This window comes from Octopus sinensis, linkage group LG6 (assembly GCF_006345805.1).
Source record: "Octopus sinensis linkage group LG6, ASM634580v1, whole genome shotgun sequence".
NCBI lineage: Eukaryota > Metazoa > Mollusca > Cephalopoda > Octopoda > Octopodidae > Octopus > Octopus sinensis.
Window position 1 is genome coordinate 42,633,068 of NC_043002.1, and position 16,784 is coordinate 42,649,851.

Consider the following 16,784-nt stretch of genomic DNA (forward strand, 5'->3'; position numbering starts at 1 on the left):
GAAAAGCTATTCTAATTTATTGCACTTAGTATCAACATGATCACAACCACTAACACATCCATTACTAATTAAGAAATAGTAGTTAAATCTCCCCCAAATAATACCTTATCATCTTAAATATGGATGTATTGGAATTAGATTTTGAGAAAAATGAGATGGCCACAGTAGGAACTTCTTTGATCACAATTCTGTTCAATCAAGACTGACATTAACCTCAACACATGCATCACGTAGATAATATCTTGTAGTATAATCTACATAACTATGCTAGCTTCAGTTAATTTTGAAAGAAAGTATATATATATATATTATCCTAATGTTTTTTCTTTAAGCTTTCAGCAAAAAGATGTGTAACACAAAGAAATAAATTTATGTTATCTTAATTACATAAATTATATTCACTATGGGCCGAGGTGATGATTCATCAGATGGTTGCATAAACAACCATGAACATCAGGAAAAATAATTCTCAACATTGTCAAGTCTAGGTAAGTGGTCCTTAATAGGAATCCATATGAGAATTTTTGTGGTCCATGCAAGCAAAGTAGTAAACTGGGGATCTACAGTAGTATTTTAAGGGCCCATGAAAAGAAAACAAAAACAATATTTCCTTTAGATGTGTTTCTTGCAAGAAACAGCTCGATTTCTTTTTCTAATGTTTAACATGTTTCTGGCAACTGAAACTTGTTCTCTCAGAGAGTACTATTGCAAAACCTATACAAGTGAATATGAGAAAAAAAACTAGCTTTTAGACACTGAATAGCTATGGTGGCTCACCAAAATAAAATTGCAATTGAAGGGTCCATAGGTAAAAAATGGTTGTGAATCATTGGTCTAGGTGGGAATTTCACTATTTCTGCAATCTATTTCAGCCACTTTGTTATGAAATCAACAAACCATTTTCAGCTGTGATTATTAAATAGATTAATGAATTTTCACCAAATGAATGGCATGCATTTAGACAAAAATTTGATGAAAATTGGATAGCTTTCTCTATGAACATGTTACCTGCAGATGACATCTTAGTTTTCAGCTACATATACAGCAATAATGATTGGTTAATATATTATATTAATGTTTGTTTTTATGTCAAGTTTTAATACAAAACAATTTTACATAAAACTGAAGGATTGACAGCGACTTCAAAGTTTTTGCCTGATAAGCCATTGCCAAATACCACAGTCTGACAATATCTTAGCAGGCTGAACTTCAAAGTCATTACTATTCTTGTTAAAGAATAATATATATATATATATATATATAGGGATGGTATTATTAAAATACCATCACAAGTGGTAAGCGAATTATCAGCCATACAGGCAACTTAATAAAATATATACATACAATATTAGATATGTACATATATACACAAGGGTACTACATGAGTACCTATATCGCTAATGATAGAAGACAAAAAATACTATATATATATATATATATCACCATCATCATTTAGTATCTGCTTTCTATGCTGGCATGTGTTAAACGATTTGATTGGAACTGGCAAGTGGGGAAGCTGCACCAAGTTCCAGTCTGATTTGGCATGGTTTCTATGGTTGGATGCCCTTCCTAACACCTATATATTTCATGAATTATGAATTGAAGTCATACCCTAATATTGTGGTGTGGAACTACAAGTTAATGTTGGATATACAGGAGCAGATATGAATTCTTTACATTTTAACAATATTACCCATGATGAAGAGTATCTGGCAGTTGATGCAGAATAATAATAATAATGAAATTATTCTTCCTTACCCTAGTGCTGAAAAAATACCAATAAACCAGTTTTTATATCTTAATATTTTAGCCTTCAATGAGTTCAATAAAAAGTGATGGTGCTCACTTCATATTCTCTTATTTAGGCAAAGACTAGAAGAATGCAATGAGTGGAATGAATATGTTGGTTGCCTTAAGCATTTAAATTAGCCATATCTGGCCAAAATAGTCAACCTGTTCTATACCCAAATCGCCCAGATCTGGCCTTTCACGCCTACCTTGCAATATCATTCTAAAATTAAACAATCACATCACTGAAATGTCAAAGCTATGAGATAATGTGAGAGTAATTTAAAACAACGAGATTAAATAAGCATTACATTTGACAGAGTAATATGGATGCTAAAAGGTTAACAGGTATACACACACACAACTTAGAACTCAGAGAAAAATACTTGAAAATTTTCATGTTCAGTGTGAATGTATCTTAACTACTAACCTGAAAGTTTCATCCAAGAAAAGCAAGTCAGCTTGACAGGAACATACTATTAATTTGAACAAAATTATGTCACACAGGTCAGATGCTGCCTGCAGTTGCAAGCTTGTCACCCAATGATACCTAGACAGATCAGGCCAGTAAAGATATATGTTTCATGGCTATAGACGCAACACAGCATAAGCTGCAGGTAATGAACGTGAAGTTTTTTTGCATAGCAGTTGAATGCTATGCTGATTAGCAGATGGAGTTTCCCAAATTCATAGACACCTAATAAGCAGTATTGTAGATATGAAAATTCACTTTTGAAGTTAATCTAATTCACTGTGATTTGTAATATTAATTTCAAATTTTGGTACAAGGCCAGAAATTTGGTGGTGGTGGTGAGGATGGGGAAGGAGTCGATTTCATTGAACCCCCAGTTCTCACTGGTATTTATTTTATCAACTTTGAAAGGATGAAAGGCAATATCAACCTCAGCATAATCAAATTTGCGGATGAAATGCTGCTAAGTATTCTGCTTGGCATCCTAATGATTCTACCAGCTCCCACCTTACTGTGATTAGTAATATTAATATGTACCTTAAGGAGGCAAGCTGGCAGAGTTGTTAGCATGCAGGGTGAAATACTAAATGGCATTTAGTCCATCTTTACATTCTGGGTTCATCTTTTTTGGGGGTCAATAAAATAAGGACCAGTTGAGTACTGGGGTGCAGGTAATTAACTTACTCACTCCCCCTAAACTGCTGACCTTGTGCCAAATTTTGAAACCAATATCAATTTCGACCTTGGAAATATTGTAAAAGGTGTGAAGGCATGTAGCCTGGTAATTAAGGTGTTGCACTCATGATCACAAGATTATGGTTTCGATTACCAGACGGTGTTCTTGAACAACCTGTCTGGTAATTGAAACCATAATCTTGTGATCATGAGTGCAACACCTTAATTACCAGGCTACATGCCTTCACACCTTCGTTTCATGTTGCTTCTGTCAACACTGCTGCAAACAGGTAACCCTGTGATTAACTGGCATTCCATTCAGGGTTAATTCAGTTTGCCCATCTAGCCACCAGGTTGGCAATATTGGAAAGTTACAATGCAGGGAAGTGCATTACAACTGGCAGTGAATAACATCACAGTCTGGTTGATAGTTATAAAGGTTAAAAAAGAAAAATTTATGGAGTAGTTTTTCGGAATGTAATATTCATTACGTTTGGGAAGGATCAAATATAATGAGTTCCAATAGGTGTTATAGTACCTGCAAATTTTAAAGAGCAAAATGCCATGGAAAAGGTGGACAACACAGCAATGGATTAGGTATTGATGTTTTCCACCAAGTGTTAGGCTTATTAATAGGGCAGATGGATTTCTTCTGTTAATGACTAAAGGTAGGGTACTCCCATTATTTCAGTGGTACTTACTCTCCAGCAGAGATATATGAAGTATTGACTAACAAGACATCTGAAATTTGCTGCAAGAATCCTACTTCTGGGTAGGACATTTCCATATTCCTTCAGTTATCAAAGAATTATGGTTTAGTTTCTCTGAAAAATTTTGCTGGCAAAAGGAATAGAACTTAAATCTTTTTTTCAGAAGAGTTGAATATTTTTAGTTTTGAAGAGGTTAAATAATATTGAATCATTCCAATCTTATCATCTTCATATTGTAAAGCTTAAAATAAAATTTACAAAACGTGTATGGATTATTGCCCTTGGTCTTCGGTTTATATTGCTCTGCTTATATATACATACGTACATACATACAGGGTGCATTGGGTAAATTGTCGTCATTTTATATTTTTAATTTTGCTCATGTGCATTGTTTTTGATTTTGTTGACTACACAGTATAGCAGGGTCAGTTGGGCAACATCTGTGAGAAAAACAGCACCAAGATGCAATTCACTCTGCTAGAAATTTGGAAACATGCTGTACTGCTTGGCATTCCCACTAGAAGCTCCAATATAAACATTGCAGATTAGGAAAGAGTTGGATGAGTTTAATGATAATTGCGAAGGTATGGCAGTTCAGAAAACTCACTGTGATCCTTCTGATAAGAAAAGAACACCTGGATTTGTTGGTGAGATCCAGGCCATGATTGACAATGATCCCTCCAAGTCAATCAGGTCCAACGTCAGGGACATGGCAGTGCATGAGACATTTGGTATTCCTCATACAAGATGAGAAAGTGCCAATTTTTACACCAAGCCATCAAGGACAAGGGAAAAGACAGTGCTATGAAGCTTTTGAACTCAAGCATCCCTTCCAACCGAACTTGCTTTCATTTTTCTCAGATGAAAAAAATTTCTGCCAGGATCAGTTGAACATACAGAGCAACCATTGACTTGCCATGTCTCCAAAACATGTACCAAGAGTGATAAAAACCAAACATCCAGTCAACATCATGATGTTTGGAGTGATCACTAGTGATGGCAACATTACGCCTCCATTCATCTTCCCACACAGCCACAGACTCAACATGGAGGCCTACATCAAGTGCTTGGAGGAGGTAGTGCTGCCCTGGGGCAAGAGGGTAGCTGCTGGAAGACCCTATGTCTGGCAACAGGACTCTGCACCATGCCACACAAGCAGTATAACCTAGTCATGGCTGTCGGATAATTTCTGTGATCACATCACCCTTAACATCTGGCCACCTAACTCCCCACACTGCAACCCCCTCGATTATTATGCGAGGCGCAGTTGAACAACAAACCAACAAAACTCCTTGTAACACCAAAGATGAACTGAAGGCAAGGATTATGGCATCATTCACCAACTTAAACAAGGAGACCATCCAGAAGAGTTGCAAGAGATTCCAAAGTTGTCTGGAGGCTGTGGTTGAAGCCATTGGCAATTTTATTGAACAAATTTACTCTTTAGTATTTCAAAATATTTTTATGTAGGTTTGGTGAATATATATTAAAATGAGATGTTACTTTCATTTTTGCATAACTCAGACCGTCAATTTATTTACCACACCCTGTATATATGTATACACACACACACACCAAATGCAAAGATTATCTCTATCCACCATACTATTACGGTTTCGGTACATCCTGGTTAGTTGCTGAACCCTTGACCTTGTATAAATTTCTTTTGCATGATATACTTTAGACCCACCATATGGTTGGTATATTTGTAGACAACTCAGATGCAATGTATAAATATAAAACATAATATTATCTTTTTGTGGAATGTAGTTTCAACCCGTGGAGCTCTGGGTTATGGGGCCCAGCACACCTCCATGTGTCACTCTGCTCAACAAGTGATTAAACAAATATAAGGGATGATGAAAAGTTCTTGGCTTTAAGGGTGTTGTGAAAGGCCTGGTGAGAGGCCCAATCTCCTGAGTTCTTTTACAAGGCTTAGAAAAACTGAAGGATCACTGCAATAAGTGTGTGAATCCGAGAAGGGAAATATGTTGAATAAAATCATAATTGACTGATCTTCCTGTATTTTCTTTTGCCTAAAGCCAGGAACTTTTCAGCACCCCCTTGTATAATGTATTATTTCTTATGTTGTCTGTGCTTGGTTACATTATTTCTATTACATCAACATGTGGTTTATTTCTAAGCATTTGATTGTTTCACGTGTATGGAATATAGAACCTGCACAATATATGCTGCAGCTTAAGGGATGTTAATTTACTTACTGAAAGGCTGCTTTTTCACTGCCAATCTTCTGAGAGTCATCTGAAGAATCTCATGTTTAGATCCGTGTCGAAAATTTGTTTTGATTTCTCTTCATTAGTCATTTCCAGATCAACCAAAAGCAAATAAATTCTATAAACATTTCCTAAACACAGCACAGAAAGTGAGCTTGCTAGTAATATACAGAAACATTTAGGTACAGCATGATTCCAGTGGCCCACTGGTGGGCTACATCAAAGTTTTGGTGTTCCATGGTAAGTTTTGTTCTTCTGTTGCATGGTGAGATTAAAAGTAAATCTACATTTGATGGTCCATGAAGTTTATGTCAAATTTTTTTGCCTAATTTCTGAAAAAGATTGTACATTGCTGAAGTACGAATACAGATGTTTATGAGTAATTGAATATACAGAATCATTTCCTTTTAGTCTGGTTGTAAAACTAGGCTCTAATTGTTTTTTTTTTTCAGTAGCTTTGAATGAGGATTGAACAAGTTTTGTTGCTTAACTCTATCACATTCACATTATCATTTTACCTCAAGATGTTGAAAAACTAATGGAAAAATTACTTATTAAAATGTAGAACACACTTACAGTACAATATGGGTTGTCAATAAGTAGATAAATTGGGAGATAAGCAAGCAAATTCTATTAGTTCAATCCTTATTCCAAGTTGCTGAAAAGGTACATCTACAGAACCTAATTTTAGCAACACAATGTGTGTATGTGTGTGTAAATATATATATAAAATCATCACCATCATTGTTTGAATGTTCACCTTTCCATACTTGTATGGGTCTGATCGAATTCATTAAGGTAAATTTTCTATGGCTGGTTGCCCTTCCTGTGGCCAACCTTCACCTGTTTCAAAGCAAGGCAGTATTTCTTCATGGCTGGACATGTTTTTTTATGGAAGTCTAGAAACAGATAGCAATTCTTACCTGAGAGATAGTGACACTCATTTATAACCACCATATGATGTTAAAACATAAATATAGAATAAACTTTCAGTTTCAGTTTACCAAATCCATTTACAAAGGTTTGGTTGGCACAAAGCTATAAAAGAAGTTATTTGTCCAAAGTGCTACAAAGTGGGACTGAACTCAAAACCATTTGGTTGGGAGGTAAATTTCTAAACCATACAACCATGCTGCACCTGTCATGATCACCATTTAATGGGTTTACCATGCTGGCATAGTTGGATGGTTTGACAGGAGCTGGTGAGCCCAAAGGTCTGCAACATGCACCAATGTCTTCATCCCTAACACCAACAACTTAAGAGATTGTACTGAGTGGTTTTTATGTGGCGCCAGCACCACTGAGGTCACTAAGTAACTCACAACACAAACCCTGCCTCATATTTATTCATAATCTATTATATTTAAATAAGTAATCTACTATTGTTTGGCATCTTGTAAAAAGAGTGGTTAGAAAATCTCAGGTTGCTGAAAAAAGGCCCTAATTTCAAAGAGAGATAAAATATATATGGATATGGCTCAGTATAACTAGGCAGTTAAGTTTGCTTTGCAACTATGTGTTCTTAGGTTCAGTCTCACTGTATGGCACCTTGGACCAATGTTTCCTACTATTGCCTCACTCAAAGCAATGTCTTGTGAATGAAATAAGTAGATGGAAACCACATGAAGTCTGTCATATGTATGCCTATATAAGAACGTGTATATGTGTGAAAGATGTAATTTTTTGAAAAAAGGTAATCTGAATGAAGAGCAAAGTAAAAAAGTGTTGCATGTTTACATTCCCAGAGAACATTGTTCAGTGCTTCCTAAACTGTAAATCAGGAACAAATTGGTAACAAGAAGAGCACCTAGCAGTAAATATATAGCATTGTATAAGAACCTGTCCAAAATATACTAGCAAAGAAAACAAATGTAAAACAAATGAAGCAAACTAGAATGTTAATCAAGCTGTGATTTTCATGGCTGCATGGTTAAGATTCTTGCTTTGTGACCACATGGTCATGTGTGTCTTTCACTATAGCACCAGGTAAACTAATGCCTTGTGAGTGAATCTGGTAGACGGAAACTGCAGGGAAGTTTGTTATGTGCGTGTGTCTGCATTTGGCCCCCACAAAACTTAACCAATGTTGGTTTGATTGCATCCCCATAATTTGGCCAAAGAGATTGACAGAATAAGTACCAAACTTAAAAATATGTACTGGTGTACACTTGTTTGACTAAATCCTTCCAGGAGGTACCCCAGCATGGTCACAGTCCAATGACTGAAATAAGTAAAAGATAAAAGAGATGTCATTTCTTTCTTTTTTTTTTAAAGTTAAGGTTACATAACTTTTGACCAGAAAAATCCTGACTTGCCATAGTGAATATAGGCCTCAGAACATTTAATTAAGCCTGTCAGAGTTTGATTTTTCTTCCACTATTTGAAAGAGAAATATGCAATAATAAGCTCAGGGAAATTCAATTATGTGTACTAGACTCGTATGAAAATTAGCCTTCTACTAAATCAGGTTAAATAATTATCATTAACAGCAAATCTACGTTTTATATATATATATATATATATATATATATATATAAATGACAAAGAAATAAATGATATGAATGATTATCTTACAGCTGTTTCTGCTATAAGATGTAGTGGACTCATAGTTGAATGCCTGAGTGACACCTCACAGCTTCATCAGAGCCTTGAATAGCAACCGTAAGCTAATGAAGTTCATAAGATGATTGTTTATTCCTTTGTCATCTCATTTTCTTATTACTGCTGTGTACTCAACTAATGCGTCATTCTACACTAGATGATTAGTCTTGCAATGCATAAGCAAAATTATATATATATATACATATATATATTGGAAGGTTTGGAGATGATGTACAGGTATTTTATATTAGAAGAAATGAGGTACTCAGAAATTCGGATGGTTTTATATTTTCAGATATTTATTTGTATATTTCATGTTTTTATACATCATATAACTTAGATCATGTATTAGCACTTTCTCCCATTCTAGTGGGGTTTTCAAATGGAACTAAGTTCGTGTGTGAAAAGTTTTGACCATTTTATAGTATTATTGAGTGTGTAGTGGTGGGGAGGGATATAAGACAGTACAAGAGGGTGATGGATGAGGAGAAAGTGAGAGAGCGTGTGTGTGTGTGTTTTTGTATTAAAGAAAAAGAGGAGAAGAGAGAGGGAAGAAGAAAAAAATTTTTTTTTTTGTTCTGCTGGACCACTACACATTCAATAACACTATAAAATGGTCAAAACTTTTTACACACGAACTTAGTTCCATTTGAAAACCCCACTAGAATGGGAGAAAGCGCTAATACATGATCTAAGTTATATGATGTATAAAAACATGAAATATACAAATAAATATCTGTAAATATAAAACCATCCGAATTTCTGAGTACCTCATTTCTTCTAATATATATCTATAAAATCAAAAATGTGTACTGTTTCCTTATTTCAGGTATGCTGTTTTGCTTTTCATTTGTTTCACGACCATGGCTTGAAGGGTTTTAATCAAACTGACCCAGGAGACTTATTTTTAAACCTAGTACTTATTCTAGCAGTCTCTTATGCTGAACTGCTATATTACAAGGATGTAAGCAAACCAACACTGGTTGTCAAGGAGTGGCAGGGGACAAACACAGAGAAGCACAGACACACATTGATGGGCTTCTTTCAGTTTTCATCAACCAAATTCACTCACAAGTCATCCGCCCAAGGTGTCACATAGTGGGACTGAACTTGGAACTATGTGGTTGGGAAGCAAACTTCTTACCACACAGCCATGCTGGTGCCTATGCTGCCACACAAATATCTATTAAAGAAAAAAAAAATGAAAGAATAAAAAGTGTTTCAGTGGAATAGTTTTATTAGTGTTAAAAGCATGACCAAAAAGTCATATTCAAGAGTACTTACTCATGTACGATTCTGGGATGTCTTGCTTTCAAGAGCAGTACCCAATTCAATTTAGATTAAAAAGAAGAAAAATAAAAAGGGGAGGGGAAAAAAAAAATCATCTTTTCTTATATAATGTTAAATGATGACATTTGCGATCAGTTATATTAATATTATTAACAGCAGGGAATTGGCAGTTCACACAGTTATTTCATATGGCAGGGTTTGTTAGAGGTTTTCTAACTATGATGTGTATGTTTGTGTGTGTATGTAGATGTATGTGTTATGGTGCATACATCTTTGAAAGAGAGAGAAAGAGAACAGCTAATAGGACATCTGAATCCATTTGTTTCTTCTTTATTTTTCTTTACTTTACTTTTTCAAATAGAAACAGTTGATTCGATTTTCCTATAGAAGTAAAGTACTTAGAGAGGAAGAGAAATACACAGCTTGTGTAATATCCAAAAGCAACTCACTTGCAAATACAAATAAAATCAGCCAAATGATGAGCAGAATTGCTACATCATCTTCTGATATAACAGTTTTGTAATTTTTTTCTTATAACAGCAGTTATTAAAAGTATTCTATAGTTTTTGAATACTAGTATCATAAAAAAAAAATAATTGCTGGATAGAGATTGTTTCTGAAAGAAGTTTTTTTTTTTTTTTCAAGAGAAAAATTTGAAGAAAAACTTTACTTTATAATTGTATCTAAGGACTTTTCATGAAAAGCAGCAATAATAATGATTCCAGATTCTAAATAACTTGGAAGTTTCGAAAAACAACAATTAAGATCTAAATTATGAGGGTCTTTTGTCTAATATTCAAAAACCAAATGTAAGGAACCAGATATATAAAAATTGTAACATGGAAAGATAAACTAAAATATAGAATTACAGAATAAGGAAACTTACTAACTGTGGTTGATCTTGATATTCAGTAAATGAGATAAGAATTAAACAAAAAACATTCAACCAAAAATAAAGAAGTCTTTGCAGATTAAGAGAGTGATTATTGTAACTTTCTGATGAGGAACTGCATATTTAATGAATAAAAAATTACAACATTTAAAACTGTGTGTGTGTGTGTGAGTGAGAGAGAAAGAGAAAGAGAGAGGGAGAGAGAGAAAAAGAAAGTGTGTGTGTGTGTCTAATTCACTGCATGGTCCCAGACAGAAGAGTTTGTATAATGATCTATATGTAATCAAAAGTGTCAATTATAGGGAAGAAAACAGAAACATTCCCATCTGGATATACTTTTTTGAAGTAAATGAAGCAGTTTGTTTCTAACAATCTATAGAATATTTTTATTCTGTAAGAAGGATAATTAAAATATATAAGAAGTAGAAAAAAAAATTTGGTTTCTGCACAAGTAACGGAGCTGTTATTAGATCACAGATAGAGGTGAAAACAGTTCGGATTTTTGACTATAAGTCACTGTTTACTTAATAAAAAAAAATAACTTCATAACTAAAACAAATAGGAGAGAAAAAATAAAGGGCCTTCCACTTTTCTTGATACTAGTTCTTTACAGAATTCAAATATTCAAAAGAATTAATTAAAAGCAAGCAAATTTTGGACAATTTTCATGAAAGAGAATCAGATTTTATTTGCATATTTCAAAGATGTAATTTCTGATAGGGGTTATTTTTCATAATTCTTTAAAATGAAAATTACATGGAAAAAGATTTAACGTTTTCTTTTAAATTCATTTATAAAAGATTCTATTGGGTCAACATTTAAAAACTTAAGTTATAAAAAAAAAAAGGGATAAAACAGAAATACATATATAATCATCACAAAGTTGGACATAACGATGCATAAAATGTACTTTTAGTAATAATTATGAGAAAGAAAAGTAAAACTAGATTGGAAGAATTAAAAACAAGAATCTAATGAAAGCACAATTCTTCAACAGTGTGATGAACGCTAAATCATTCTTGTTTCGAAAACATCCGTAAGCTAAAAAATATATTTTCTATATCAAAAGTGGTAAATACTATGTAAAGAATCATGACTAATACATGAAGTGGGGAAGGGGGTCTAACTTCAGGGTGTTATACAGAAGAAACATCTGCAACCAGGTTATTAAACAAAATGAAACTGTTAAATTATAGAAATTATTTATATTAGTGCTTAAAAAGCAGCAACAATGTTAGAAAAACAAAATGTTCTTTGAGAAAGAGATTTGTAACTATATCAATTTCATGTTTTGCAAGTATTACTAGAGTAAAAAAAAAATCTGATAGATGGTATCAGTGAGAAATTCTTTAATGAAAAGAAACTTATGTTTCAAAATATTGCCAAGAAGAAGCCCTGATTTAACCCTTTGTCATCTGACAATAGAAATTTACAGAAAACTGTTTCAATAAAAGCTTTCAAATTTACTGCAATATGTTTGGAATGGAGGGGGGTGGGGTGTAAGTGTAAAAAGTTTTATGAATCTATTTTATTCCACAGAATGCTATTTCAGCAAAGCAAATTTTATAAACAATATCCTCAATGCGGTAATGTGGTATTTCTTGAAATGACCTATTTCTGACAGAAAGATGAAAATAAAAATGACAATATTAAACGAAATCAGGATTTTAACTGTAATGATTAAAGAAACCCCCATCTGAAAATAAATAAAAGAGAAAACCCAAAGATTTTGAAGTTTTGTAACCCTAGACAAATCTAAGATTTAATTATATCTAAATATATATAAGTGAAATGGTGTTTTAGTATATCTATTCCATTAAGACATTTTGTTTTTCTGTGATTAAAATAATATCAATGAGGTAACTAAACTAATAATTGTTAAGAGGAAAAAAAAAAGACTTTACAATTATCCTAAAATTAGAATGTTAGAAGAATTAATGTGTGTGAGAGAGAGAGAGGGGGAGAGAGAGAGAGCGGGAGGAAGAGAGAATATGTGTGTGTGTGTGTGTGTGTGTGGAGTGCGAGTGTGTCTGTGTGTATGAAATGAAAGAATTTAACACAAAAAATAAAAATGAAAAAAAAAAAAAACCCAAATAACATGGATTCACTGGTAGAACTAAGATCATAAGGATCGGTTTAAAGACATCAAAGAAACAAGGTAAGAAAGTCCAGAAGACTAACCTCCATTTCATTCATGCTCAAGCTGAGTCTACTATACAAGTAGCCAGATCTAGAGGTCTGGGTAAAAAAGTATTTAAAAGTTTGTCTTTGTCAAAAGAATTTCAGATTTACCTCTTAACTGATGAAAACACCTGAAATCCAAGTGCTGCCTTGAAAAAGCAAGAATTTCCACTAAATTGTTGGTTATATATTAAAATACACTTCTAATCCAACCACTGCCTATAGTCGAAGTATTATTCTTTGAAATGAAATATTATGGAAGGTCAGTGTGCAGGAATTAGTCCTAATGAAATCAAAACGAACTTTTAAACATACACACATCAAGATTCATTCATGTTAACATGCTCACAAGAAGGGTTAAGTTTATACAATCTCAGGTAATGAGTGTGTGTGTGTGTGTGTGTTGTGTGTAGTACTGTGGTGTGTGTACAATGTGGTGTGGTGTGTGTGTGTGTGTTTATTTTTTAAATTATATAAGGAGTGGAGAAGGAATTAAGTGCTGGCTTCTACTTGACTTCTAATACAGTGGCAGCCAAGTAGAAAGATATTTCAGGGAGAAAGTGTTACAGGGTGGAAATGTGACAAAAGTAGGAAAAATAGAAAAAAAAAACAACAAAGAATTGAAAGAAAAGAATAAGAAAAAGGAAAGCAAAAGAGGATAAGAGAGAGAATGAAGAAGAAAACAAAGAGAAAGGTAAAATATAGGGTAAAAGAAAAAAAAGAGGATAGAATAAGAAAAGAAATAAGACGAAAAGAAGACTAAGAAATGATTATAAATCTCCACCCATGTTAAAAACCTGTAGCTACCCCTTTGAAATGATTAAAGTCCACAAGATGAAAGATTAGAATGTGGCAGGTATAGCATACAATGTGAGTATCTAGCAATCATTCAAGGCATTGAGTTATTGATTTTAAAGGGAAAGAGGATGGATTTGGACAAAATGGATGCTGCAGCTGAAAGATCAGCAGTGAATCAAAAATGTAACGTTTGGACCAGAAAAGCCGACGTAAGCTAGATTCATTCCCTCAAAATCAGCAACCTTTCATAGAACAGTATCATCATTTTAGTACCAAGTGTAGCCAGCTCCAGATCCACCAGTCAGGAAATCGTTCTTTCGTTGTGTGAGGATAACATTTTGCCCCTGCATGGCGGCCATTTGCGTTGCATTCGGAGCATAACCAGGTGGAGGGGGCTGAAATGGCAGAGAAAAACAAAAAGAAATTAGCATATTATAATTGACATAAAGAGGGTGAAGTACATTGAGTGTTTCTTAGAGGGTTTTTTTTTTTAATTATAAGAATGATAAAAAAGACATTTCTTATATATATATATATATATATATATATATATATATATATGTAGGAAATAAAAGACTGATCTTTTCAAAGATTAGTTCCTTCAGGCACCAAGGAACAATGAGTGCATTGATCTTTCTCACAAGCAAACATTTCAAAAATTATCTTGGGTTTGCATTCTCTCAAGTTGATGATAAATATATTCATTAAAATATTAGACACTGAAACAGTTGACTATAACTAGTATTTAAATTTTGGCAAATTAAAAGGTGAGGATCTAGTTTTAATTCTCAACAGAAGTTATCCCATATAAATCTTATGCAGTTAGAAAATGAACAGTACAATCTCATCTGCCAATTTGAGACTCAGAACTACTACTTTCACATTTAATGGTTCACATTTTTGCATTAAAATCCCAGAGCAAATAAAATAGGTACTAGTAAAAGAATAAGGATGACAACTCCCTATTCTTGTCCTCACAAAAATTGGTTTTGCATAAAGAATTTAAAAAAAAACAACAATTTAATAATATTCTTGAAGATAATAAAAAATAAGCAGTTAAATTTACAAACAAAATATGGCTCATTATTATTATTATATAAAATTAGCACTTTAAAGAAAATCTTGATTGGCTTGTACCACATTCTTAGAAAAACACCAGTTAACTCCCCTTTGGCCCTTCCTTTATTAATAGTTACACCTGATAGAATATAAGGAGAATTTTTACAGTTAAATTCGGAGATGATATTGCAAACTCTAGGCAAAAGATTTTAATAAAGTATTGCCTTTTGAATAACCAAAGAAAGAATTGATAAAAATGGTGACATTCAAGGTAACATTAGACAAGTGATTGATTAACAGGTCTAGGCAAATTATTGTAATGAATCAAATAATATAAAAGCATAGCTAGTACCCTGGCAAATATTACAAAAAAAAATATCAAAACATACACATTTCATAACATTTAATGAATTGGTTAAATAATAGCTTGTAAGCTTATTAAATTTGTATTCCAAACAAGATAGCTATGATATTGAGATACACATACAACTGGCAACCTGAATATATTCTAAATCCAGTCTATTCTGGAATAATGCTGAACACTCCTGCACTGGTTGGTCATGTGACATGCAGAGTAGTAGTCTGTGTATTTGTGCATAATTGAATGGCTGCACCTGCGGCAGAACATGTGGAACAACTAGGCATATGACTCTTGATTGTTTAGATTTCAAAGAAAGTGGTCGACAATCCAGCACAGAATTTGAATCAAAAGTCAACAATTGATACGGCAGCTTCTCTGGTGTGAAGGGATTCTAAGATGTTGTTTGTTTTCCTTGATTATGTGGGATAGCGGTTTTCAAAAATGGTGCTGATAGCATTAGATGGTTTTATATATATATTCAATTACTTAGTTTAGTAACCAAGTCTTATCTACAAAGTGGAAAAATTTGACAAAAAAAAAAAAGAAAAAAAAAAAAAACAAGCTGGGATGAGCATAACATTAAAAGTTGTTTTGTCATTACATACTACAGTGAGCCAGCCTATTTGTTTTTGTTATCTGGTTTTGTACCAGACTGTTCTAAGTTCACTTTACACCAATGTAGGTTGATTTCGCTTTTGTCCCACTGGGCTTGATAAAATAAAATATTGGTAATATAATGAAGTTCAATTTGAATGCACAACTCTGACAAATTTTGTCTTAGAACAAGACACTATTTGTCAAATAAGACATGATTATTGAATTTCAGAATTTCCACTGGAAAGTAACATGCAAATTCTACAATGGTTATTTAAAGAACAAACAATAAACAGAACAAAGAAAACACAAAAAAAGTGAGCTAAAATGATAAAGCACTGAGAGCACTTCTGAATTAGTTATCAGAACTTCTCTCTGACCAGAGATATGATTACATGCAAAGAATAAAATGAAAACGGCATTTGGCATAAAGGAATATAATGAAAATATAAGATATACTGAACTCTGTTGAAAACAGAGATTCAGAGGTTACTTAGTTGCAGATAAACTATACAGGTTTATTCAAAGCTAATTTTCTCCAAAATGTTATTTATAAACAAACTTTAACAACAAAAGTATGGCATTTTTCTCGCATGGGCATCATGTTACATTGAATTATTTGTATATTGATGTGTATGTATGGGTACATAAATAGGTTTAAATATACAATATACCTATTTATCTACAGATATACATACACACACACGTGTGTATGTACCTATAAAATATATAGGTACATGTACCTATATAATTTACGTGTCAAGTCAAAATTTCATTGAATACTGAGTTTATAGCTGTAAAGCTGAGATCAACCCCAAACACACTGTTCATTGCTGCACATCATAACCGGACACGCAAGTGATCAAGATGATGTGGTTATATCACACCTTTTGCCAGAGTGAAAGAGGGAAGGATTGACCAAAACTTTGAAATAATCCCTTGATTTGAGAAAAACGTGTAAAAAAAAAAAAAAAAATTAAATGTAGCTTAAGCAAAACACATGAAATATAAAAATTACATGAAATATTTGTTAGTAATTCCTTGATGCCAAATGTGAAAGGATGCAAGCATGCAGGAAAAAAACCCCAAAAAAGAGAAAAAACGAAAAAAAAACAAAAAAAACATAGCA

At 33.2% G+C, this 16,784-nt stretch overlaps 1 protein-coding gene across 3 annotated transcripts in view; it reads right to left on the reverse strand.

Annotated features, from left to right (window-relative positions):
• Positions 1-9,699: 9,699 nt before the first annotated feature.
• The window catches only part of LOC115212736 (DAZ-associated protein 2), a 64,590-nt gene continuing 57,505 nt past the window's right edge, over positions 9,700-16,784 (reverse strand). For all 3 annotated transcript variants that reach the window (XM_029781384.2, XM_029781383.2, XM_029781382.2), the window contains one exon: positions 9,700-14,036. In XM_029781384.2, the coding sequence (XP_029637244.1) occupies positions 13,908-14,036 (129 nt within the window). In that variant the 3' untranslated portion in view covers positions 9,700-13,907. The remainder of the gene's footprint in view (positions 14,037-16,784) is intronic.